This window comes from Rhipicephalus microplus, chromosome X, assembly GCF_043290135.1.
Source record: "Rhipicephalus microplus isolate Deutch F79 chromosome X, USDA_Rmic, whole genome shotgun sequence".
Classification (NCBI taxonomy): Eukaryota; Metazoa; Arthropoda; class Arachnida; order Ixodida; family Ixodidae; genus Rhipicephalus; species Rhipicephalus microplus.
Genome location: NC_134710.1, coordinates 29,750,848 through 29,769,453, shown reverse-complemented (window position 1 = coordinate 29,769,453; position 18,606 = coordinate 29,750,848). Strand labels below are relative to the sequence as shown.

General features: G+C 41.3%; 1 protein-coding gene across 3 annotated transcripts in view; it reads right to left on the bottom strand.

Moving 5' to 3' along the window:
- Window positions 1–18,606, bottom strand: part of Pus1 (Pseudouridine synthase 1) — a 50,694-nt gene that overhangs the window by 26,004 nt on the left and 6,084 nt on the right. For 2 of the 3 annotated variants that reach the window (XM_075876110.1, XM_075876109.1), the window contains exons 2-5: window positions 17,208–17,375; window positions 16,998–17,086; window positions 13,358–13,596; window positions 8,796–8,924 (exon numbers count right to left, since the gene is read on the bottom strand). In XM_075876110.1, the coding sequence (XP_075732225.1) occupies window positions 8,796–8,924; window positions 13,358–13,596; window positions 16,998–17,086; window positions 17,208–17,375 (625 nt within the window). The remainder of the gene's footprint in view (window positions 1–8,795; window positions 8,925–13,357; window positions 13,597–16,997; window positions 17,087–17,207; window positions 17,376–18,606) is intronic. The other variant, XM_075876111.1, reaches the window with a different exon arrangement.

Here is an 18,606-nt window from a genome sequence, read left to right as displayed (position 1 = left end):
CTTCTTTTTTTTCTTCCTTTCTTTCTTTTTCTATGACGAGCACATGCATTTTGATGTTTTATTTCTCTGGGCTCTGGCGCTTAGAGTTCAACAAAGTCCTCAGATGCCTGCAATGAAAGCTAGGGGCAGCGTTGAAAGCAATAACATTCGAATATGTGCAGGCAAGAAGGAACCTGTGTGGTTGCATCAGCTCCCTTGATTCCACAGAGTTATTGCAAATGTGGGCAGGTTATCTTCGCTTTTGTACTCTTCTATGAACATAATGCTAAAAACTAACCACAGATTTAATAATACCACCTCCATAAACTGAAATGAGAAATTTAGGTGAGGTTACCCGACTCAACCCTTAAAACGCAAGCTATCAGCAACAAGTGCGTAGCTGAGGATGCTTGCTGTTGCATCGCAAAAATAATAATGATAGTAAAAAAATTTGTCAGATCCCACGTAAAGTGGGAATCGATATGCAAAGCACGAATGAAAAAGGTTAATATGTCACTTTAAAATCAGCAAAATGTTACGAGACGAATGTAAATTATGCCGAACAAGACTTCCATGTCACGATTATCATGCTTGCACCTGGCATTTGTGTTTGTCGTCCATTCATGTGAAGATAGCGAATTAAACGCAAGTGCACCATCAGTGCGGCCTGTAATCATGACTTATATGACATGCACGTCATGACTTCCAAGTTAGGGTCTGTCACTTATGTTCAGCATGCAGTTGTGATATACCATACCAGTTTTGCAATATCTCACGAGAACGAAACCACCACAAGAGCAGCAAGACCATGACATGTAAAGCATGACATTCATGACATACATATCATGATTTTCTTTTTATGACGGCCAGGAGAGCTAAAAGTCGTAGGCGGCTAGATAATCGATACGGCCAAAGTCGCCGAAGTTTGCTAATAAATACTTCGCATTTCATAATAATAACAATAATAAACATCACATAGCCTGGCAAGCCTCTGCCAATGGCAGTTATATCCGAACCACAAGGTCTTCAAGCTGAGCCGAAATCATGGTCAAGACAAACATGCAGAAATTTACCTATGTGTGTAATGTTGTTCTTGGAAAATCAGATATGCTGTGCGATATGTAGGCAACAGCTATCAAAACAGTGAATGTATCAACATGGAAGCTAAGGAACACTCTGGACAACATGAAGGACAAGTTGCCGAGCGAAAATTTCCACGGTCTTCTTTAGGCTTTGGGCTACCACAATTGTTACAACTAGTACATCGGTGAGACCACTGATTTCAAGAAAAGAGTTAAGCAGCATGAATATAGCGACAGAAAAAAAGCCGTGACCTCATATGCCCTCGCTAAACAGGTGGAATGTACAGGCCACTAAACTGACTGGTCAAGCATACGTATTCTAGCTAAAGAAAAGCTTTCATCTGCCTGCACCTGGAATAAGAACACATGCAAACAACTGTACCTATGCTGAACAGGAGTGATGGGACCCTTCTGACAATGTAGTCCCGGTGCTTAAGTCATGTAATTAGGCATACTTAAATACCCCGTGTCTTTCTCATGGCTATTATTGTGAACAAAGTTCCTATAGTCGGTGCCATAATGTCACCAAACTTTGTATTCTTTTGGTAGGTGTATCCTTTTGCGTTTTCACTAAGAAGCAAAAGTTGCGCACTTTTTTTTTTCACACATCATTCAGTTGTTCACTGTAGTTGCAACTGAAGAAGTGGCTTTTGAAGCTTTGATCAATGATAATGCTTATTTTTGTGACAGTAGCACAGACTGCCGTCGGTTTCCATGACCAGGCCTGATTTTTCAGAAATTCCCCGACTTTTCCAGAAGTCTGGTGGTTTGGGCTAGTTGGTATGACATGATGATAGTTATAGCGCGAGAACAGATTGACGACAAAGAACGTCTCCTTCTTGTCCCTTTGTCGTCGTTCTCTTCTAGCGCTGTAACTATCGTTTTCCGGAAGGGTGCAAATTACTCGACTATTCCAGGTTTTCCAGGTTGGTAGACACCCTGCTTCTCTCTGTTTTGTTTTTCCTTCTATTACAGACTCGGTCTTCAATTATGATATTTTAACAAGCTGAGTCTGGCCATGTGAATATTGGTTCTTTGCACTGTACACAATTCAGTGTACAATGCAAAAAAGTTTCTTGGGGCACAATCAATGCCAGAAACAAAGTGGACGATTGGTCCAGCTGGTGACAAGTGTACTACGCGGTAGAAAACACGGACGGGAAAAAGACCAGTAACAAATCCAACACGTACCTCCGCTGCTGATACTTCAATCATGGCAATGTTTTAAAGCAAGGTTGTTGCAAAAAATTGCTTAGGCATTCTCTATACCTCCTCTTGTCTGTTTTTTTTTTTTCTTAGAATGTTCAGCAGTGTCAGGAGAAAAAAAAATTCTTGTAGGGTGTGCTCAGGTATGAACCCCTGTGCATGTCCAGTCACCCCGTCTCATTTCACTAGAAAAAGACATTTTGTTATTCGAGTCCTCAGGACAACACAACTATTACAGTTTTGCAAAAAAAACTAAACAAAAAAGCATTTGCCTCTCTTAAAAAAAAATCGGAAATATCCACTGTGCAATAACCAATTTCTACAAATTGCATGAAAATGGCATTTTGATGACATCCAACAAGATGCTACTGCACCAGTCGGGCTCAAAATTTTTCTTTGCTTACTATCTAACAGCCTAGCATCATGGAGGTTACCGTTTTACCATTTATTATCTTGAAGTATTATGGCCCTTACTTCAACAAAAAAAATTTCCAATATTGGACATGGTTCAATAATGCCACAACTTACCGTATTTTCGCGCGTCTAACCCGCACCAAAAACCCAAAAATTTCAGTGGCAAAGTGGAGGTGCGAATAATACGCGGGGTTTTTCCTATAGTGCTACTTCACAGCAATGCGCTTTGTGCTGTGAAGCCCTTTAACAGTGTAGCGAAGGCTACGGAGGCGGTTTCCGCAAATTCGTGTTGCTCTGCAAGTAGCACGGCAGCTTGCGACCGATTTTGGTTTCGCTTGCTTGCATCATTGAAGCATTTAGAAAAACATTTGGGGAGAGACAATTCGATCGTTCAGTGTAAAATCTCACTGTCACACCACAAGTATATTTTATGGCCGTTCGCGAGAGAGATAGAGATATTATCAGTAAATTTATGTACTACTTTTTGACGCGGTAGCAGGCATGCATTTTGGTTCTGTTGTTCCCAGGGTGCTGTTACAGTGTACTAGAAGGGGTAGTGCTAAGTCGTGGAAGCCTAAGTCGATCTGTTCTGTCACCATGAGTAGCTTACGGCGGCAGTCCTTCACGGCACAGCAAAAGCTTAAGATCATCACCGTCGCCGAGGAATTCGGAAATCGCGAAGCGGGAAGACGGCACGATGTGGACGAGTCCTGCTTGCGACTGTGGAGAAAGAAGAAATAGAGCCTATAAGCCACGCACTGCAACCGTAGGTCATTTCGTGGCCCCTAGACCGGTGCCTACCCTGAGCTAGTAAAGTTCATTGAAGATGTGAGAAGCAGGGGTCACGCCGTATCGACCGAAATGGCCCAAGTGGAAGCGCGGCGACTTTCGAGAGAGCTAGGCCTACCTCACGAGTTCCGTGCGAGCCGCGGATGGCTGCACCGCTTTATGAAGCGGCAAGCAGACGGCGGACTACAATATGTCAACGCTTGCCGGCTTCTTATGAGGAGAAGCTGCCCAAGTACCAGAGATATGTAATTGGCCTGTGAAAGCAGCACAATTACATTTTCTCGCAAATCGGCAATGCGGATGAAACTCCTGTTTATTTTGAAATGCCGTTGGACACAACGATTGAGAAGACGGGCAGCAGTTCGGTGCGTGCTGACCGGCGGGAACACGAAACTGCGCATCACAGTCTTGCTTTGTGCCCTCGCCGACGGCACGCAACTGCGACTGTACGTCATCTTGAAAAAGAAAACTCTACCAAAGATTCATTTGCCTGCCGGTGCGGTGGTGCGCGCACACAAGAACGCGTGGATGAACAGTGACTTGTTCGTGGACTGGATCAAGACGGTATGGGAGAAGAGGCCCAGTGCGATGCTCGCAAAGAGGTCCATGCTTGTTCCGCGGCCACATAACTGAGGAAGTGAAGGACCACCTTTCACGCAACAGCACCGACTTAGTTGTTATACCCGGTGGAATGACGTCAATGTTGCAGCCTCTAGATGTGTCGCTTAACAAGCCCTTCAAAGCGCATGTCAAGCGCTATTACGCCAAGTGGATGGCCAAAGGCCTCTACGACTTGACACCGACAGGACGAGTCCGAAGGCCTGATATTGCCCTATTCTGCAAGTGGATTGTCGAGGCATGGAAGGCCATTCCAGGTGAGATGGTGCGAAAAAGTTTCAAGAAATGCTGCATCACAAACATGGATGGAACCGAAGATGACCTTGTACATGACAGTGAGGACTGCGGCTAAGTGATAGCTCTAGCGAGAGCAGCGAGAGTGAGTGAATTGTGACTGGCCTTGCAGACAGCGTATTCTGCTTGCTAAATAAAGCTTTTTCTGTCTACATATGTGCTATGTTGCTTGAGCAGTAGCTTTTGTACAGCCTTTCCTGTATATGAAATGTGCGGGCAATACGCGAGGATTTTTTTTTCTTTCTCGGTGAGCTGAAAGTGGGAGTGCGGATTATATGCAGGGACGGGTTATATGCGCAAAAATACGGTAAGATTGTTTTGCTCCACCGGTCTGGCAGTCAGTATTTTTTAAATTTTTCAAAGCATTGCTGCACATTATGTTCACAATTGTGCTAAATATAATTCCTAAGTATAATGTGAAACGTAAACCACAAATTCTTAAATGGGGCATGTCTCAAACAACTAATAGTTTTAAAGTAAATTAAGAAAAAGGCACTTTTTTAGACTTGATAAAAAACTTCATAGAATTGAAGCCGAGCTAATGTTCTACCTTAATCTGTAAAAGCATGATGCATTATTTTTGCAAGATCGAAGTTACAAAGCCACCAATGTGGCCACATTGATGTTAACGCATGACCACTCAATGAGAAAGCATATATCTACAGTTAGTATAACCAGGATGTTTAGGTCGTACATAAGTTCTCTTGCTTTCCAGAAACAGCTTATTGACATAAAACAGACTACAAGTTGCTTTTAAAGTTGCATGTACGTGTTTGTGCATATCATAGTAATGTTCCTAACATTGCTACCACGGCGACGAGAAAAGAGAGAAAGCTCTTACTCTGCGTGACAAACTATAACTCGGTTCATACTTAATGGATTCCAAAAATGTTTAACTACTCTACGGTAGACTCCCTTTAAGACGAACTTGAAGGGACCACGATCATTTGTTCGTCCTATCAGGAGTTCATCTGATCAGAAGTGCCCCACAAAACCAAATTCCAACACGCCAAGTATAGCTAAATATGTTCCTTGAAAATGCTGAATGAACTACATATACCTATAATGGAGAGGAGAGTACCTATAATGGAAAGGAGAGGAACAAAAAAAAAAGCATTTATTAGGTTTGGCTTGATAAAAACCTGCTTTCAAGTAGGGTATTTAGATTAGTCTAAAGAGTACTCATTTTCATGAGTTCATAATATGCTCACAAATAAACTATACTGCACTTTAACAATAAAACTGTAACTTGACCCTATTTTAACTATTAGGAAAAGATAAAAAGAAAAAGACATGCACAAGTTTCCCTCAAAGAATGGAAAATTTATTTTTGTGGCTGTTTACCTTCTGAGAGGCTGTTTTACTGGCTTTGCTCTCACTTTCCGATATGCCTCCATTCCATAACACTTCCTTGACAGAGCCAATATGCGCCAAGTTTACAACCTTTATTTGAGGTTTGGATATTTTCTTTTTTTCGGCTTGCCGTACTTTTCCTGAACGACATGCAGCTGGAGATCTCCGTTTACGCTACTCACGATCACGAGCCTCGAGCACAGAAGAAAGACAAGGCATAGTAATATTTAGTACGCAAAATAACCTTTTTCTGTCATGCACTTTCACAATGAAAATCGCGCATGACAATTTGCTGCATTTCACTGGGAACAAATACGATGTGCACAGGCCCCATACAAAACAATGCAAACTGACCAAAACATGTGCTCAGGCATCATTGCATGACGCCGATGGCAATGCCTCTCATTCCTCTGATGGAAGTGCTAGCGCCGCATATGTGGTTCCTGTTTCATGTGATTATAATGCACAGATAATCTTTATTTCCGTGTTAACTTTTATTTGGCTTTTCTTTTGCCCTATTTTCCTTGCCCTTTCGCCTCTACGCAAGCTCTTGTGTTATTTCGTTCTCCACTGTAGTCCTGTTGGGGAACTGAAGAATGCAAAGAGAATACAAAAGGATAAACGCTTTTTGTTGCTTTCTTTGCTGATAAAGCCAGCCCTTCCTCCACTTACAGGCCAGGGGTAAGGGAGATACCAGCTTTATGCGCAGACCTTTCTTTTCCTCTTGCTTCACCCTCCATATCGCAATTTGTTTTCGGTTTTCTTTCGAGTCTTTGCGCGAGGAAGTTTTTATTATTCATTTTTCTTTCTCTTGTTCACTTGAATGTTCTCATCAGGACTATCATGTTCGTTGCGTAAAATACCCATTGTGGTTGGTCGCTGCGAAAGTTCGTCTTAACAGAAGAGGCTTTTTACACGGTTCGTGATATGCACATTTTTTTTTGCATTCAGTCTATGGAAAACCAAACAAACATTCTCATGATGATAAGTGCTGCAGCACGAGCATGAAGGTGCTAGAAGAAACGTGAAACGAAAGACGAGGCAAGGAAAGCAAAGAGGACAACACGAGCGCTGCACACGTCCTGCATTGAATGCATTGAATATTAAAGGTGTGCCTTCGCTGCACTGAATGAACCGTCCACTTGGCACACCAGAGCACGGTTCAGATTCAAGCAGGCATGAACGCGCAAACGGTACACAAGTGGCCCGGCACTGACAGCATGAGCCGAATAGGCAGCGGGCTGCATGCAACTAGACAGTTATGATCAGCTATCCATAGAAGTACCACACTCCAGTGAAATGGTGTCAGTTCATTGCAAAAGGTGGTTTAATTCATTCGTAAGCGCACAGCGACCGTCACATCAAGACTTGAAGAGGCTTACCCAATGTCACTCAAGGGATTACTAGCAGTTTAATGCAAACATGGAGAACAATGAACGGCTTGGTCCCTAAGTGCACATTTTTAAAGGAGTACTGACAAGAATTGAAAAAATTTTTGGATTGTTGCTGTAAATTAAAGTACTGGTGCCAATGAACCTCAAAAAAGTGTCGCAGCATTACATATTTTTAATTTTGCCACCATAAAAAAGCAATTTCGGTTTCAGTATCTAAGGAGTGGCTTCAGTGGCGTGTCAAAGCAGTGTGTTGTCATGGGAAGACAGCAAGTAACGGCATACTAGCGGCAAGCCTGCCATCTGCTCGTGGTGCATGTAAACAACGATGAATGAATTGTCGTACAGTGACCCCCCCCCCCCGGCAGTGACATTGACGATTTAGGCTGCATGCAGTATGCCGAGCTCACTAACTCAGCTGTCTTGACTTGTTGGGATAATGTCCATTGCAGTGGAGCTTGCTTGCAGATGCTTAGTGATGCAAACTTTAAATTCAAAATAAAATACTTTTTTATACGGGTTACCTGACTCCAATCTGTGGAGATCATTGACACTACATACTAAAGAAATAAAAAATGTTCAATTTGGGCTGCTTTCAAATTATGTCAGTTCTCTTTTAAGGATTAGTGTCCATATACAAACGAACTATGTACTGATATAACGACCACTTTTCACGACACTCACAAGCTAATTATAAATGGGTTCGACTGTATATGATACGAACTTTAAGGGACATATGAAGGAAGATTAAAAGGGCCACGACACCAAATTTTTGTTCGTAGTGTGCCATGCAGGTTAGTCCTTGGATATTCACGAACAAGCTGGCGAAACTTGAACACATTTCGTGGAACACTTAATTTATAATGAAAAGTTTTACAAATATACGAGTGCCACAAAAGTCGGACAACACTGGCAAACTCGCGAGCCGTGATGTAACAAGCCACTTGCTTTGCATGTGTCCGTCAAAGATTTTGTTGTTTCGTGGTCAGCTGCACGTACACTGAAGCTATTTCAGCTTTCTTCAGCTTCACAGTGTAAATTCTACAACTTGCAGAGGCTGAAACATTGGTAAAAGAAGACAGCTCCACTACATGAAATATAATATGTCAGACAGGCCATGCCAAAATGGCAGTCGCCGGCATCGGGCGGGGTTTATCGCCAGCGATTTGATATGCTGGGTTCAACGTCCCCAAACCACCATATGATTATGAGAGACGCTGTAGTAGAGGGCTCTGGAAATTTCAACCACCTGGGGTTCTTTAACGTGCACCCAAATCTGGGCCCACGGGCCTACAGCATTGTCACCTCCTTCGAAAATGCAACCACCGCAGCCGGGATTCGATCCTACGACTTGCAGGTCAGCAGCCGAGTGCCTTAGCCACTAAAGCACTGCAGCGGGGCCGCCAGTGATTTCTAGTGCTTATGTTAGAAAGATTCTTTTACAGACAATTTCACATGTATATGAGGAGACAATAAATGCTCTGCTTCCATTTTTCGCTGAAAACGGCAGTTTGGTGGATGACCATGTCATGGCCCCTTTAAAGAGAACAAGAAACATGCCCCTACTGATCTAGTATGTGACACAGGTCTCGCTTCCAAGTTTATTGGTTGAAACATTCATCCTTCTATACACCTTGAAAACTAGAATGACTATCAAATTAAAACTTACTTGAGATGCGATAGGATTCATCAGGTGTAACTCCTGGTGGCGCAAATGAAAATGATGGTAACATGTAACTGTAGGTGCGATAATCGCAGTTGTTTTTACAGTTGAAGCCTCTTGTTGTGCGCTTGATATCTAGAATGGCAATCATAACCTTGTTAAGACTAGAACAGCATTAAAACAATGACTTGGTTTAGATTCGCAAACTGCACTTTGGGAACTCCAATGCCATATGCTTCACCATCATAAGTTCAATATTAGCGGAGAAAATCAAGGTTGAAGTTTCATTCCTAAATTTTGTGCCGAAATTTTCCCGCGTGATGTAAGAAATTTCAAAATCTATTTTTGGTATTTTTATGGCATTGGCTCGATGAAATTTTCGAAAACTTTGCTCAGTCTACGGCACCCACAAATTGCAGTGTACTTCAATTTTATTGATTGGAAGCTATGTAGGACTCAGTAGATGCCTTTAAATTTTTTACGCCACGGTGTTTGGTGCGGGAATCTCAAAGTGGCGTCTCTACCCGCATTTTCTTTTCGCGGTAAGAGTGGTGTTTTAGAGATTGTGAAACTGCACTTTACCAATATGCAAAAAATCGTTCTTTTCTTTAGTGCCCCTTTGAGTAAAGACATACTAATGATGGAGAAGGTTCTGTTTATCCAATGAACAATGTATGTTACTTTCTTTTTGCATCAGAAAGTTGACACAACTAGCATAAACAAGTTGCATACAAAAACATAGCCACTGCTGCAGAAGGGCATAATACTATATATTTAATTTGATATTCCAAGTATTTTACTTTTGGTATATTTTCATTCAATTAGGAATCGCTTTTAAACACCCATGTTTTGCTATGACTTGTTTTCAATTTTTCAATGTAAACATGTGCCCCAGTCTAACCTGCATAAAATATTGATGTAAAACTAAATTTATTCAATGAACATGTTAATAAGGTTTTTTTTTCCTTTTGCAAATATTTTCCATTTAGACCCATCATTTACCTGTAGTGACACAAAGTAAACTTGAGTTTGTGTATATTTATCGGAGAAGCTTTTTTTCAACCTTATGAATGAGCCAATGTACTGCTGCACCAGATTCACTAGATGTGATCAATGAATTATGTATCATTCATGATGTAACAACCACCCTAATTTATCACTGTACATATTTAAAATGATCACGCTGACCCAATCGAGGTGCTTGCGATAACAAGCCTAAGCCTAGACGACAGACCTCCCGTAAACAATATAGCAGCATTGCAGGCTTCATTGCGCTCTCATGTCTGAAACAAAACTCAAGCATAATGCAAAATGTTGGCAGCTCTCAAAAAAAGTAAGAGAGCTAATATTCCCTGCTGCATCTTTATATTTACTGAGGTGGCAAAACTAGTACGTAGTTCACCACACAAAAGTTTTTTTCATGATATACTGCAGATATTACTGGCATGAACGCCAGCTGAAATTTTGTAATTAGAAAGCCCCAGAAATTTTCAGAATGGCAGAGTACTTCGAGCACTTGTTTCGTGATGAATAGCTACTGCAAAATGTTCAAACAATACTACTATAGCAGTGTTGCGGAGCTGCCATCTCCGGGAATCATTCCACAGTTTCACGACCCCGAACTGAAATAAGAATGCTGCATGGAGGAATGGTATGGGAATGAAATTAAGCGCCTTTAGCATGAAATGGAATGTGAATGAAGTTGCGCCTTTTTCCGCAAATAGAGCACACTTTCGCCAGTGCACTGTTTTTCAAATATCAAACATCAGTAAGTCACAGCCTCGAAATTAACAATAAAGCAGTATTTTTAAAATGGCTTGGCTTATAGCAAGCATGGTTCCTTTATAAGTGATGCGTACTTACATAGACTGAGTTGCTCCAAAGCTTGTCTCTATTCGTCCCATTACTATAGCTCTATGCCATTGGTATTCGTCATGCGAAACTATGACGGCATCATACCCCCCTTACACCTTGCGATCTTTTTTTCCCTCAGCAGCACTCCAGCCACCTGATGTCTCCCACCTTTCACTTCTTTGTTTTTGCTTCTGTCACCGTCGGCGACTTGGACACACATTCAAAAAAGCACTTATCCAAAATGTGATGCGTACTGATGCTGGCGCGATGCTTCTGTTAACTGCAAGCTTTTGCATACCAGCTTGCTCACCGTCTCACCTCATACTCCCTTCACTCTTTTGCAATACTGTCTCCCTTGTATAGACACACGGGCACCTTTGGCCAATACTGTGCGAGATATGTCACCAAGCTACTATGCCTCGAGCTTGGTAACATGTTTTATGTACATCTGCAGTTGTATTAATAACTCATGTATTATGTTGTATTAATAATCTCATGAGATTCGCTTTATTGGGTGTTCATTTTCAACTCGGTGAAACTATCAAGATGCCTTTCCTATGTTGAACAGTTATAGGAATGAAATTTAACTGCCCGGTCATTCCTGGAATGGGAATGGGCTAAGTTTTCTCACTCTGAGGAACTGAAAGGAATAGAACTGCGGAAAGTTCCAATTCCCCGGAATAAAATTAATAGAATGAAGGCGCCCATTCTACAACACTGTACCATAGAGCTGTCCAGTACCAACAAAATTTTTGAACAGGTATGAACAATTTGTACAGTACTTAATGTTTAAACTGCTAGGAACCTGATCATTTTAGACACTAGGGGAGCTCTTTTGTGCATGTTCTGCGACAGAATGGAACAAAATATCATGAGGGAATCTTAAAGAGAGCTGCATGGGATTGGACGAGGCTCGTAAGATGGTCAAACGTGAAAATAGCAACAACAAAAGGCAGTGCTGCCAAGCATTTCGGCAAGGAATGGGCACAGAGAAGGAGACACCATTCTGTTCAATAGAATGAATACAGAATGATCTATGGACGACTTGGATTGGATCTAAATGATTGGATCTAAAAAGAATTAAATTAGCTGGCTTTGTGTCTGGCTAACTACAATCCCGTGCCAATAGTTTGAGAAAATAGCAACCAGCTCCCAACACTGAACAATTCGTGAAACTGTGAAACGACCTGGAGCTAACTCAAGACATAAACACAAATACATTGTTAAAGTCATCCCACTCTTCAATTTCAATCTTTAAGATGTTCATGTTCAGCAATAATAATTCTATATTTCTGCATTCTTTGAAAACATTTCTAAATTTCCTCAGCCCTGCTACTGGCTGTTTGCTCCCTGTCATCCTACCATGATGTTTCGTTTTGTTGTCATAGAACACATGCTACATAGCTCCCTATGCACACATACACACCAGGATCCTCTGCGCCTGTGTTTTCACACTCATGATTCGTGTTCATGATTGAGCTTACAGCACATAACAATTCACTACAGTAGACTGTCAATAATGATAGGCAGATTATCAAGGCGAGGGTGCCAGTAAATATTTTAGGTTCTTCCTTTAGGCAATGTGGTGTTTCATGAGGAAGCTGAATTTCCTTGCAGCTTAAGCATAGGTTTAAGAAACTTGTGGCAGTGTGCTTCACTGCTACATGAAACATTTCCGTGTCCAGGTGATCACCATTTCTTTTTTGGAGGTTTTTACCATATTTTAACATGTATAACATACAAAAATAACACAGCAAATGTGAAGCTGAAGTTGGGGTGTGAGTTTTATACAAATTTCAATGTGCAAAAAGTGGCTTGACGGTAGTGCAAGAGAGGTGGAAGGGACAGAAGCAGCTGAAGCTGAAAGTAGGTGATGATGGAGCATGATTTGAAACCCAGTAAAAATGAAGATGACCTTTTAGAGTTTTCCAGCATAGTGCACCTAAATGTAACCAAAACGAAAGTATAAGCAAGCTTTTGCTTAGGGTATTTTAAATTACAAACATTACAAAGGGCTCGGCTGTAATTCTCCACGAACAAGGCACAGCATCAACTTAGTTCACAGATGTGTAGCGGGCAGGCCTGTAGCCAGGGGGGGGGGGGGGGGGGGGAAGAGGCTTAGGGGCCAGGGCCTCAGCCTCAAAATTGAATGGAAGTGTGTGCTTTACCCCAGATATTAATAAAAATAGGTGTTTTTCAAAGTCTTTAACAGATTCCCCCCCCCCCCCCCCCCCAAAAAAAAAAAAAAAAAATTCCTGGCTTTGGGCCTTGCAGAGGGTATCATGCTTCTCCCCAGAATGATGAATAATGGCTTAGAGGGTGCTTACCTACATACTACACAAAAATTATCATGATTTATAGCATAGTGGGTGCCTTACAAGTGTACTTATATTAGTTGGCCCAGCCCAACACAGTTTACAAGAGGCCCTAAAAAGGCCGCTCTTCCAGCTTTCACTGACTGTGCAGCGTGTTTCGTGCATGTCTGGTATTTTTGAAAACTACCACCTTTGGGCCTCTTAGACATGATCAAAGCAATAACATTTAAGTATTTCATTAACCTGGCCCAGCTAAAAAAAAAAAAAAAAAAGAAAGCCCTCCTCTAATGTAAGCCAAAGGCAAATGTTACAGCAACTGTGTGGATGGAATGCAGCAATAGTTCAAATGAAGAAGAGGCATCGCAACGTTGAAGCTGAAAAAAATTGTTGACCACTCACCAATGACTCTGATCTGATCCACTAGATGGCTGTTGATCCTGGTCACCATTTCATCGATGGTGATATTGGTGGGTAGTTTAAGCGACACCACTTGTCTCACAGCAGAGACTCCTTTGTCTGTACGAGCTGCACGCTGAAACTTCACATTTTGTGGAATGTCTATGTGCTCTCTCTGTATGAGCTGTCCTTTGTACAAAGCAGTAAGCAGGTCTTCCTCTATTGTCTTTGTTCCTGGATTCCTGTGGACAAGTCACTCATCAGGCATTGTGCCTTAGGGTTGGCACCAGCAAGCAATGAAAGTGCCATGTTTAAAAGAAGCTTGAGATTTTAGTATCAACAAGTGCTTTCGGTTTCGCTTTGACCCTTGCAAGACAAAACTGCTTGCCAGAGACAAAGCTCGCCCAGTCAATCAATTTGTTTTCCAAACATGACATTTTCTTTCACTGTCTCTTAAGGAGAGAACACTGCTCCAAATTGTTTTTAAATTCTGGATCGATTTTGACGAAACTTGTTTGGTTTCTGTATACTTGTGAAATGATTTTGAATATGCACTTATTTTCAGGTGTAATGTGAAGTTCTTAAATAAAAGATACTTTATGTGTCTTTCGGAGAGTAATGCCTTCCCTAAACTGAGAAAGTTACAAAGTATATGAATATGTGGGGTTTAATGTCCCAAAACTACCATATAATTATGAGAGACGCTGTAGTGGAGGGCTCCTAAAATTTCGACCACCTGGGGTTCTTAAACGTGCACCCAAATCAGAGCATATGCGCCTACAGCATTTCTGCCTCCATCGAAAACGCAGCTGCCACAGCTGGGATGAAGTGACAAAGTAAATCTGCATATCACAATAATCTGAAATCAGAACTGCATGCACTACAACAGAAGTAAATGTTCTAAATTGGAACAAAGATATGGTATGTTGAACAATTGCAAGCAAGTCGATGTTAAGCTCCGATTTCACTCAGGAATGTTCGACATACATATTTTGTCTTGTTGCTGTATTTGCCTTTGTTTTCGTAGCTTTCACAGCACTGCATGTTTCAATTTGGTGCTTCACCACAACTTTGTGCTGTGATGTCAGTTCAGGATTCCATGCTTTCTTTTTGCTGCCCAGTTGTTGTTGTTTTTTTTTTTTTTTTTCAGGGAGCACCCAGAGAGCAAACCAGTTTTTGTAATCAGGCAAAGCTGTAGTTTTGCACACTGTGTTGGGACACTTTCAGTACCAAAACAGCAGTTTTGTGACAATGATCACTTACAGTGTAGCAACGGGATGCACAGGTGTGGGAGTGGACTTTTGTGCTTTGAAGCAGCCCAGGCAGCCGGAATAATTCTGGAGCAGCTTTGGCACAGTAAAATGGGAGTACTGGAGCAGGTTCAAAGCACGGAAAGGAGTGTTTCGGATCAACGCAAGTTAGTTTTGAAGCATCTTTCTAGGGCCAAACATCACTGTCAACCGAAACTATTTCTGGTGAAAAAATTCCAATAGTTTTCACTAAGCATTTAGTACTAATGAGTTGACCAGACTTACTACCGATAAATGTGCATGTGTGTGTGTACACGCGCGTCTGTGCTACCATCATTAAACATCACAGCTGACAAAGAACAACTTGTAGAAAACAAGAGATAAGCTATGCTTATCTCTTGCTTTCATGTCAAATGAAGTGCATTCACCATGCACTTCGTTTGACAGATGTTGGTTTTTCCCACCCTAATTAAACAAGCTACTCTGCTCCTCTGTGCTCGGTCTGGAGCGAAGTGGGGACGAGCAATTTACAGGGCAAATCCGCGCACACGCTACAGCGAGAAACCCGGCAGGGATGGCGTGGGCTGCATATATAGGTGCCACGCTGCACACAACTAACCCGGAGATGAACGAGTCCACACAACCACTACGTGTTTCAATGAAACTGTCAGTTGTTGCTTAACATCAGATTGCGATAGAAAAGCTCACATATGTATCACGGAAAGCCCACCTGTTCTATCACTATCTCTGTCGCTGCGTATCTCGTACCCTGTAATAGTTTCAGAATGCTGCTTCGCCACTGCGCGCTATCAAATGATTGCACGGGAGTGTCAGCCCAGTATCTTTTTCGCACTTAGGCGAAAAGGAAGAAAATACTTTTTGATGGTTACTTTGGGCAGTATGATCATGGCGTGTTCCCGGCAGGCACAAATTATCGAGGTTTTACAGCATTAGTAGATAATTCACAGTTATTCATGTTGGTGCCACCACTTTTGCGCAGAAACCACGGCGATAACAGGGACGAGACAAGAACAAGCCCAATGACTGAAGCGAATTACGTGGTCATGATTGAACCACATAGGATATGGAGGCGGCCGTGTCCTTTGTGTGGCCAACACTCAGCGTTGATCGGTCGACGATAATATTCAGCTAAATTTGGCAGTTTATGCCTCCAATTGACTATTATCACAGACATTGCCATTTATGCGCAGCCTGGCGCAGCAGGTCAGATTGGTGCCAAACTGCGCAATTGGCGCAGCACTTCCACCCTGTGGAATTGAATAATGAACTTGAATTTAATGTGGTGATAAATGCAGCATACAAGAGAGCTCAGTTTAAAGAAACCATGAGGGTGGTTAAAATGCACTTTTACCGAGGTGCAAAAGTAGTGTGTACAGTGTGCAAGCCACGTGAATTTACTTAGGGCAAGAAAATCATGCTAATTATGAAGAAACCAAAGAAATAATTGCTGCATGAGCAATAATATGACACTGCAGCACATATGTCTCTAACCTATATTTCTTGAAGTCAATTCAAAGAAGCACAGAAGTAAGTTATAGAAGTATACACTGTGGAAGCCTGAAATTGATAGTCAGTTTTAAGCAACAGCCATTCCAAACTTCACTAAGATATCAATGAGACCATTACAACAGAGAAACGAAAATGCAAATGAAGGCAACATGAAACATTGTCACGTGTGATTTTCCTAGCTGTAGGGTAATGGCCCCTCAATTGTCTCAATGAAATGAGACAGCTTCAAAATGCCCATATGTTCTACAGCAAATTATAAAAATTACACATGGGTGTAATTACACATGAGTGTATGCCATGAAGGAAAGAAGAGAAAATGCAAGGGCTTCTTTTTCTTTCTTAGACACAATGTTCGTGAGAACTGACAGACAATGATGCCTAGGAAAGTATAGGCGATGTTGTTAGTAGTAAATGTGAACTAAATGTGAAGAAAAGGGGACAATAACATGCCACTGTCAGGAAGTGAACCTGCATCCTTCGAATAACACATCCGATGCTAACTGAGCTACAGTGGCAGTCGTCTCCCCATTAACATTAAGGGGCATATTTACATATATGCATCTGAATATGGGAGTGTTAATCAGTGCCCCTAGGAGCCACAAAAGCGAGTGTAGAACACTTTTTTTCTGCCTGTTGGCACCACATACAATGTGATCTTATCATGAACTGACAACTGATCAATAATTTCTCGCATACCACCTGAAGGCACAAGTCCGCTGGAACGAGACCCTCGCTATTAATTAAGAAATGAAGAGGAAATTTAATCGCTCATTTTTCTTACTTAAAAACAACATTCATCATTGTCTGTTAGATCACATTATTACAATGTATGCCACATTATTTTGCTTGAATGCATTTGTTACCTTTGCATTCCTAGATAGTCCTTTCCATTGTAACACATGCACAAAGCCATCTTCTTTGCCTTCACTTTTAGGAGTTCTGGATTTTGTGCCTTGGAGAGGAAAAAAAAAGTAGGTTTGGCAATATGGGACAGAGTAAAAAAACAGCAAAGCATCTTTTTGTTGCGCATCAAAGAAAGAAAAAATGATCGTAAATACAGAAGTCAACATTACCTCAATATCTGATTTTAACCGCTTGGCATCTTGCTCTCCACCACTATCGTCCAGCGCACGTTTTTTTTCTATGACATTCTGTAGTTCTGACATGATGTTTGTGACAAATGGCCACCTAAGAAATTGTTTCTTTTCAAATGCTAAGCCTAAAAGGCGCTGCAGTGTCCCCTGCAAATCAAAGCATTCCAATTTCACAACAAGAACAAAATCATGTCTAAAAACAAAACACTCGACTTTCTAAATTCAGTCATCAACATCCTTTGAAACTTTTCAATAGCACAAGCATACATTCAAGTATCGACAAAAAGTTTATGGACATGACAAATAAGCATGTTTAGTTGCTAAAAAATCTCGTTAACACCCTAGCCAATTGCTATTCCTGCGTAAATAACAGGAAGCCATTGCTTGAATATATATAAAAAAGATGTCTTTTCACACAAACTACCTGAAATTTCCAAGACTTTTCACATGTCTCTTACACTGAGAAAAAATAAAAGGAGGATGACCGTCATGTTGTTACAACCGATGCCTCTGTTTGGTGTGAAAATTTCTCAGCAATGCAATTATTTTTCAACTTGACTTTCCTAAATAAAAATTGATAAATATTAGACCGAAAACAAGACGATTCAACTAATCTATTCCTGCTTCAAACAACAGTCACCATTAGAGTTGTGAAGAGACTTGCTGCTTAGCAAACGACAATGTCGCCATTCAATTTGTCATTATGAAGTTACCAAATGAAAAAAACAGTAGGTAACAAAAAAACATTGTGGCAGAGACAGACACTCACTGACAAATGAAATTTATTGAAAGGTTTCCAAGAAAGCAGAGCAAGTACGCATGCGACGTCATGAAAGACTTCCTGTCCACATTTTCTTCCCATTCTGTTTTTTTCGCCGGACTTCACACTAATGCATCAGCTGGCCTGACAAGGGTAACATTTGATTGCAAATAAGCTGTTTAATTACAAATTTATTCCAAATATTTTGTAAAAGGTGCAAGTTGACCTGTCAATAGATCTAATACCACCAAAACAGCTATACAGCCAAATGATCTTAAAACAGTCGTGCATTTATTCTGTGAACAGCCTGGTTTGGCCAAACATGTTCAACTTTTTAAAAGTTATTTAAACATATACTTTTGAACAAGACATTTCTGAGTATGGAAAATCAATTCCAAGGAAGTTCACATGGCGGAGGAACTTCCAGGAAAAGGAAAAATTGTCCCCCAACCAACAGTGGCACGTCTTATTTTTTTTCTCCTGTGGGCTTTCTTGAATACCAATTTTCTACACTCGCAGTCCCTCCACTTCCAGTTGCAAATATAGCATCGCTGTGCCACCCAGTAGCATCCTGGCTAGTTCAAATGGCAGAGCAACCACTCCAAAGAGTTTTTGGGC